This window comes from Temnothorax longispinosus, chromosome 1 (assembly GCF_030848805.1).
Source record: "Temnothorax longispinosus isolate EJ_2023e chromosome 1, Tlon_JGU_v1, whole genome shotgun sequence".
Taxonomy (NCBI): Eukaryota; Metazoa; Arthropoda; class Insecta; order Hymenoptera; family Formicidae; genus Temnothorax; species Temnothorax longispinosus.
In genome coordinates, this window is record NC_092358.1 from 23,310,397 (window position 1) to 23,318,774 (window position 8,378).

General features: G+C 28.8%; 2 protein-coding genes and 1 long non-coding RNA gene across 7 annotated transcripts in view; 1 reads left to right on the forward strand and 2 right to left on the reverse strand.

Annotated features, from left to right (window-relative positions):
- Positions 1-8,378, forward strand: part of LOC139819305 (uncharacterized) — a 44,577-nt gene that overhangs the window by 35,379 nt on the left and 820 nt on the right. The window contains exon 11 of one of the 4 annotated variants that reach the window (XR_011733683.1): positions 19-652. The exons of the other annotated variants lie outside the window; for them this stretch is intronic. This is a non-coding gene — a long non-coding RNA (uncharacterized lncRNA). Of the gene's footprint in view, positions 1-18; positions 653-8,378 lie in introns of those variants that run through there. 4 annotated transcript variants of the gene reach the window in all.
- On the reverse strand, positions 911-3,783 carry LOC139819021 (odorant receptor 22c-like). Its single transcript, XM_071788148.1, has 6 exons — positions 3,194-3,783; positions 2,570-2,924; positions 2,024-2,248; positions 1,833-1,946; positions 1,191-1,346; positions 911-1,048 (listed from the first exon to the last, which is right to left on the reverse strand). Exons 1-6 carry the CDS (start codon positions 3,448-3,450, stop codon positions 998-1,000), a joined length of 1,158 nt encoding a protein of 385 aa, XP_071644249.1. The 5' UTR covers positions 3,451-3,783; the 3' UTR covers positions 911-997.
- LOC139818803 (odorant receptor 10-like) lies at positions 4,371-7,484 on the reverse strand. 2 transcript variants are annotated; one of them, XM_071787762.1, is made up of 6 exons: positions 6,823-7,484; positions 6,221-6,575; positions 5,659-5,889; positions 5,453-5,569; positions 4,712-4,867; positions 4,371-4,529 (listed from the first exon to the last, which is right to left on the reverse strand). In XM_071787762.1, exons 1-6 carry the CDS (start codon positions 7,077-7,079, stop codon positions 4,479-4,481), a joined length of 1,167 nt encoding a protein of 388 aa, XP_071643863.1. In that variant the 5' UTR covers positions 7,080-7,484; the 3' UTR covers positions 4,371-4,478. The 2 variants fall into 2 exon arrangements, with proteins under 2 accessions (XP_071643863.1, XP_071643872.1); XM_071787771.1 differs by lacking the exon at positions 4,371-4,529 and having other exon boundaries at positions 4,547-4,867; positions 6,823-7,095.

Here is an 8,378-nt window from a genome sequence, read left to right on the forward strand (position 1 = left end):
CTCAGCACATTTGTTCAGTACTCTAGTTCAGAAGGAAATAAGATTGCATGGTCCGTCTCTCCAAGTCCATCCCCACACGGTGCATCCCCACTCAGGTGAACATGGATCAATCGCTATTATATGTCGCGTAATACAATGAGATAGAAGCCGAGACAGAACTCATTATTTGTACGCACATTTTAAAATTTTATTAACAGTCTATGTCAGAAAGACATTAAGTGTATTTCAACCATGATGTTACAGAGACATATTGCATACATATCATAGAAGAAGAAAACAGCTATCCATGCATTAACTAGTTTTTTTTGCAATCTTGTCTCTTGGAAATATAATTCCATCGAAAAAAGATAAATGCCACATTTCCTACTACCAATTGCGAAAATCGTTAAACGCACGACAAAGCAATGGTAATTACACATTAGGTATTCTACACGAATGGAATTATATCGTGTAGTTCAACCGCTGATCTTTAAAGAAATACAGTGAAAGAAGAATAGCAAAACTCTGACTGGGACTGAATCGTATAATAACGAGTAATTACTTTTAATGTTTCAGGAAATGTTACTGTGCAAGACTTGATTATGAAATATATTTCGACAATAAAAAGTTTTCAATTGGAAATATTATAGATGTTAAGTAAAAAATACAAAAATACAATAAAAAATAACATAAGAAATACAATAGATAAGTCTACGCAAACTGTATACATGTGCCATATAATCTTTTAAATCTTTAACACTCTCTGCAGCTATATACCTTTTCAAGTAAGGATGTAAATTATAATAATAACATATAAAAAACGAAAACTTACTTTTAGTTATATACTTGCTTTCTTTTAACATGTGAATAGTTATATTAAATGGTAATTACTAACTTGCTGACAACTTCTTTTAATAAACATTTTAAAATTTGTTGTTTATATTTTTTAATTTATTTTATTTTAATTTACTTTATATTAATTATGTTATAACTTCAGAAAATACTTGCGTTTATTGTGTCAATATATAGCATTTAAGACGGATATATAAGACACTGATGCTTTCATGATCTACAACAATAAATAGTTAAGAATTAAATTTAGTTTATAAATTATTTTTATGGATAAAAAATGTTTCAGAATATCCCAAAATTAACTATAAGGAGAATAAATTTGTCTTTTAATAAGAAGTCCAAATTGTTTGAAAAATTACATTTGTAAAAGATTCAAATGACATATCCATCATGTTTCCTGCCGTAATCGTCAGTTGCTTCTGAGATCTCATTAATATAAATATTATAATTTTACCCGCATTTGATGGCATATTGTACCACAGCGTTTCATACGTTGCATTTGCAATTAATTTGCTCTAAAGAATAATGTAAGTTGTGTTAAGTACATTACCTCCTTTCAAATCCACACGTAATTTAATAGTTGAAAATTGATAAATTAACACAGAACATTTTTTCTATAGTATTAACACCAACATTACAAAAATATTATAATATAATTTATATTAGAAATGTTTTATTTAATTTATGTTTATTGTTATTTTTAAAATACAAAAATTGTTTATGCATAATAAACAATTAATTAATGACACAAACATACTGCAATATTTAAAATATTTTTTAAAGAGATGTGATTATTATAAAAATGTTAAGATAAATTTATAAAATAACATACGTTTTTATTTAAACATTTTTTTATGTTATTACTTAATTTGTTTATGTATTATAATACATTAAAATATCTTTATTAAAAAACAATGTCATGCACTTGCCTTATTAAGAGAGCACAACTATATTGTGTTAAAAAATTGTGTGTCTATAATTAACTGTTTCTGAATACTTACCTTAAAACTAAGATGTTCTCCGGCAAAGCAAATGACAAAGACGTCAATCAATATGACACAGTAACCAAACACAGTTTTCACGAATACAAATGTATCGGCTTCATTATGGATAGACTAAATCAAAGAACAACAAAAATAGAAATAAATAATTTATACGATATCAATCATCATACATTAATTACAGTACTTACAATTATAACGATAAATCCTAGGCAACAAATAACTAATGTATTCCAAACAACTTGCATTAACGCGATAAAGGAGAAGAGCTTTTCCATGTTTTCGGAAAATAAAATAATTTTGTTATGCCTCTCGACTAATATTCCAAATGAAGGTAGGGAATATAGAAAAGTATTCCTGGAAATATTTCTGAATTCTTGACATATTATATCAATTTGTCCGCTTACATGTAGCACCTAAAATATACTTATATTTTTTTTAAATCTCAGTCATATATAAAAAATATTATTATTGTAAAGAATATGTTTTTCTAGTCAGAGAGAGATATATATAGCGTGATAATTCTTACGTAATGTATAATATACTGTAATTTGACTTCGAAATATCTTTAACACTAGCATTAGTTGTAACTTAAAATTTGTAAAGGAGAACTAGAGCAGTTTATATATTATAAAACTTTACAATTTATTTAAATTTTGATATAAAAATGTCCACAGTTACAATTTTGCGTTATAAATTGTTCCAGTACGAAAATATTGACGCAAAATATAAATTACCAAAGTAAAAATTAGCCCATTAAAAATAGATACTGTGAATGTGTGTAACATTATATGTAAAAATAACGTTACAACAAGAAACTCGAACATCGGCGATTGTTGACTATCAAAAGGCAATTGTATTTTTATAGGAAGCTGCCTTAAAGTGTCATTGTAATCTGCAGTTAGGAATACGGAACGAACTACGTAGTCGCCTAAGAAGTACAATACGGCGGCGATCGCATTAAAGCTAAACATAGCATTAGTAATGGAGTGCGACATATTAGCTTTGATTGTCATCACATGCAAATGCTGATTTATATTGATGCACTCGCGCCAGTCATTATCCATAGTAGCAAGGATTTCATGAAAGACTCTGCAATATATTATTATTGTTATTCGTCTTAGATAAAAATATATCACACAGTACTTTTGTTCCTAGAAATACCGATGTTACCTATATGTACTAATATTGAATTAATATTTATATAATGTTATTATTTCTCATTTTTATTTATCAAACATTGAATCAACTATATGTATTAAAAAACTGAGAAAAAATCTTGTATTTCGGTAAATCTTTGTTCTCTGAATATGACTATTGAGCAAAGTTGTACTATTATGCAGTGTGACATTGCATCTTACCGACGATACATCCACAAACTGGTATATTTAAGTAAAGTTAAACTGTAATCCAAAGTCAAAGGCAAGCTATCGACAAGATTCGAAAGCTCGCTCATCTTAAAATGGTCACAAATATACAAATACTGGAAGCACTGTATAATTAGCATGCTGGACATAAAACTCAACCAATAAATAGTAGAATACGGTACATCCGGCCACATGCCAACAAATTGAAGACCCATTTTCAGCGTCGGGCTAACGGTACTTGTGATCACCATTTGCAAATAATTTAGAAAGTATTCAAAAATAGAAATTAGCCTCGTCACATTTGTTCGGTACTCTAGTTCAGAAAGAAATAAAATTGCATGATCCGATCCTCCCCACACAGTTCATCCCCACACAGTGGCATCCCCACTCAGGTGAGCATGGATCAATCGCTATTATACTTTGCGTAGTATAATGGTCAGTCGAGACAGAACTCATTATTTGAATAAATATCCTATGCTTTCACTAACAGTCTACATCGGAAGCAAAACGTGTGCTTTGATCCTGAAGTAACAGAGACGTATAGATAAAATTACGGAAAGAAAAGAATAATTTTTTACGCATTAGTTTTTTACGATTTATCTTCTCGGAAATAATTCTGCACCGCAACAGATGCTCATCGCGTTTCACAGCAATCGTGGAAATCATTAAACGCGCGACAGGACAACGGTAATTATACACATTAAGTATTCTAAACGAATGGAATTAAATTGTGTTCTTACTGTTCAATTTCTGTTTTCTAAAGAAATAAAATGAGAGAAGAATAATAAAACTCTCGGACTAAGGTCAAATCATATAATGACGAGTAATTGTTTTCAATAATTCAGGAAATGTTATTGTGCAATGTACTCGCTTATGGAATATATTCCAGTAATAAGAAGTATGCAATTGGAGATATTGTAGACGTTTACAAATACACGCAATGAAATGTACCTATACGTACCTTATTTTTTATATATGACTTTCTAATAAAGATTCAATGGTGTAAACTGTCGATGCGCTCCGCAGTTATGTCATTTTTTTTTTTTAGTCAAAGTATACTTACAATTAATGATACAAAAAAAAACAAAAAATGTATTTAAATTTACATTAAATTTAATATTAATTTGTAAAATTTATATATTTTACAATTTACATTCAATAAATATAAAACGTTAAGTGACAGTTATATTTTGGTTTAATAACGCTTTAATTCTTTATTTATTATCACAATGTCTACTGTTGAGGTTGATAACATTACAATTTTAGCAACCCTTCTGTATTAATACATAGCATTCAAGACAGATACATATGACGCTGATGCCTTCACAATCTAAAAAAATAATATTAATAATTAAATTTTCTCAACATACTACATTCATGCACAAAGAACACATGTCACAATAGATTTCAAAATTAATTATAAATTTTATAAAATAATGTATTAAATATAAAATTAAATAATAAGTATGAAATAAATTTGTTCTCCTGTATACAAATAGTTTGAAAGATTACACTCGTAAAAGCTTCGAATGACATATCCATCATTTTCCCTGCCGTGATCGCCAATCGCTTCTGAGATCTCATTATTATGAATATTATAACTTTACTATGATTTAACGGCATATTATACCACAGCGATTCATATGATGCATTGGTAATTGATTTACCCTAAAGACCATACAATTAGTTTTAGATGTTTTTCTTTCAGATTTATTTTTATTTGTTTAATTTCTTTGATATTTAAATTCTTTACTAGTATTCTTGTAAACATTAAAGAAATATTGTAGTAAAGTATTAAAAAGTAAGGAAAGATAGTTAAAGAATGATTGATAAAAAATTAAATAATAAGCTCTTCATTTATCCCGTTCTACTTCTATTTTCAAGATACAAAATGTTCTGTATGTAAATGTTATAGTTAACAAAAGATTAATTGTTTTTTACAATGTTGCAATTTTAGAAATATTTTAATTATCATTTGCAACACAGACGTTGGCATTACGTTTAAACACATTAGAAAACATTTGTGAAATAGATTCTTTTTTGGAACAGAAAACATTTTTATTTCAAAAATTGTTTATCTTACATAATATTTTATCACAAGTTATTAAAATATTTTTATTAGAGAATAATGTTTTATTACATAATATTATATATATTTCACATATATTAATATTATATTATATTTCCATCATTATAAGAAATTATTCTATTGAAAAATTACATTATTATAGTTAATCACTTTTAAATGCTTACCTTGTAGCTAAGATATTCTCCGACAAAACAAATAATAAAGAGTTCTATTATTGTACCAAGAGAAGAAAACAAGTTTTTTACTAACGCGAAAACACCAACTTCGTCAGTATGAGTAGACTGGTTCAATGAACAATAAAAATAGAAATGTAGAACAATAAAATATATGAAAACAACTATTATATACATATATTTATAACAGTACATACAATTATGAAGACAAATCCTAAGCTGCAAATAACTAGCGTATTCCAAACAATCTGCATTAATGCGATAAAGGAGAAGAGTTTCTCGATATTTTCGGAAAATGAAAGAATTCTGTTGTGTCTTTCGATCAGCATTCCTAATTCATATACGGAAGATTTGTGAAGAATAATATTCTCAGAGATATTTCTAAATTCTTTACATATTATATCGATTTGTCCGCTCACATGAAACACCTAAAATAAATAAAATTTCTGTAAAAATTCCAATTATTAAAGAGATTTTTCTCTTAAAGATTGTTTTTTATGTATAACGATGTAATAAGCGTAGTATTTTTAAAATAAAATATTAACTTAAATATAATATTTTTCTGACACTGACATTAATATCCATATGTACTTCAAAATTTTTATGCAAAAACGTAACAGTATATATAATAAAATTATATAAGTTATTTGAAGCAATATTTTAATGTAACAATATTTTGTGGTTATAAACTTGCCTCACAAATCACTTCGTAAAATTTAATTCCAAATAAATGAGATACATGTAAAATATGAGAATTACCAAAGTAAAGATCAATCCGTCTACAGTACCGGCCGCGCCTCCATGTAACATTGCGTGAAACAATAATATCACAAAGAGAAATTCAAACATCGGCGATTGTAGAGTTTCGTGAGGAAATTCTGTTCTTACGGGAAACCGTCGTAAAGTGTCATTGTAATCTTTAGTTAAAAATATAAAACGAGTTATATATTCGCCTAAGAAATAAATTACTGTAGCGACCGCGGTGAAGCTCAACATAGCGTTACAAAAGATATACGATACATTAGCTTTAATTGTCATTATATGCAAATGCTGATCGATATTGATGCACTCGCGCCAATCATTATCCATAGCAGTCAGGATTTGATGAAAAACTCTGTAATATGTTATTTTAATCCGTAAAACATTAAGATAGTAACATTGCATATCTTTTGACGAGACCACTAATATTGTATGCACCAATGTTCGAGCTAAGGTTTATCGATTTAATATCAATAAATTTTATCATTTCCGGTTAGAGAACATCAGATTAATGATATGTGTTAAATAACTAAGAAATCTTGTTTCGCAGCGATATGCGCGTAGTTGTATCATTATACACAGCGTAATATATAATAACTTACCGACGATGTATCCACAAACTAGCCAATTTCAAAAATGTCAAACTATAGTATAAAGATGCTGTCAGACCGTCAATAAAATTCAAGAGTTCGCTGACATTACAATGCTTGAATACATACAGATACTGGAAGTACTGTACGATTAACATGCTTAACATAAAGCTCAGCCAACAGGCAGTAGAATACGATACATCCGGCCACACGCCGAAAAATTTAAGACATATTTTCAGCGCCGGGCTGACAGAACTCGTAATTTTCATTTGCTAATAGTTTTCGGTACGTAAGAATATAAAAATTAGTATCGGCACATTCGGTGGTTTAAGAAGATACTGAAAGTGCACCGACCGTTTTCCCCAAGTGCACCCCCACGCGATGCGTCCCCACTCGCGGTGAATATGGATTAATCGTTATTATACGTCGCGTAGTATAATGATAAGTAGAGACAGAATATTATTCGTATGGACGTCCTATATGATCCCATTAAACAGTCTGATAACGTTTATTCCGATCGTGAAGTAACGGAGATATTGTAAAGTAACGGAAAAAAAGGTGAACAACGCTACGTCACTACTTTTTCAACCTTGTCTCTTTGACAACGCACTTTCTCGTCGACAAAATACAAGTATCCATCTCTTTTTCTGCCTGAATTATTGTAATTATTGCATTACACATTCTACGTAAATAAACTAAATTATGTTCGTAGTTCGTTTGCAAGTTTTTAAATAAATAAGTGATGAAAGTACATCTCCCGGACTGGAGGCGAATCGTGTAATAGCGAGTAATTTATTCTTATGATTTACATGCGTGCATATATACGTACGTCTCTCCTGCAAATAATTTGATGTAGGTAATAATTTGAAATAATATTTACCGGCGAAGTAAAAAGATTCTGAAAAAGTTGGATTAAACAAAGAAGTTGCTGATTGTGAAATGTATCGTTACGTCAATACAATACAAAAAGTACGTAGTTAGAAATTTGAATAAGGTCTTGATACATATTCTTATTGCAACGCAATGGATTTTTTAATAAGAAGTAATATAATTTAATTATGTATTGTCGCAAAAAAATATTGACACAAATGTATTGTTAAATCATAATTTCCATTTTCAGTTCCGCGTTGTCCAACAAATAGTACAAAACATGTTCAACCGTCTAATAAATTTTATCAGTTTTTATTTTATGAGTACTTTTACATAGAGTTAATCAACAAAAGTTAATTACTCGTGATAAGTCGATTTGAGTTTCATACATTGCGTTTAGTATTGACTTAGCATACTGACATTGTATGACGCCAATATTTTCATGATCCGGAAAAAAATGTTCTTATATAAACAGCATCGAAAAGCAAATAGACATTCTCCAGAATTTAAATATTATTATAATGTATATACCACGGTACAGTATCAATAATACATTGTATCTAATTGCAATACTTATGGTTGTTTGAGCTTAAGTCAATAAACTTCTACGTATATAATATAGTATTAATCTACGTATATAAATATTATTAATCATTAGCCACGCTTAAAAACGATAAGAATTTTACGTTGTAACCTTC

Coding starts and splice junctions, on each gene's coding strand:
- LOC139819021 (XM_071788148.1), bottom strand. CDS start 3,450: ATGGTGATCACAAGTACCGTTAGCCCGACGCTGAAAATGGGTCTTCAA. Junction 1,947..2,023: donor TAGGATTTATCGTTATAATT/GTAAGTACTGTA, acceptor TCTTTGATTTAG/TCTATCCATAATGAAGCCGA. Junction 1,347..1,832: donor GAGAACATCTTAGTTTTAAG/GTAAGTATTCAG, acceptor ATTATTCTTTAG/AGCAAATTAATTGCAAATGC.
- LOC139818803 (XM_071787771.1), bottom strand. CDS start 7,079: ATGAAAATTACGAGTTCTGTCAGCCCGGCGCTGAAAATATGTCTTAAA. Junction 6,576..6,822: donor AGTTTGTGGATACATCGTCG/GTAAGTTATTAT, acceptor AACATATTACAG/AGTTTTTCATCAAATCCTGA. Junction 4,868..5,452: donor GAGAATATCTTAGCTACAAG/GTAAGCATTTAA, acceptor TATGGTCTTTAG/GGTAAATCAATTACCAATGC.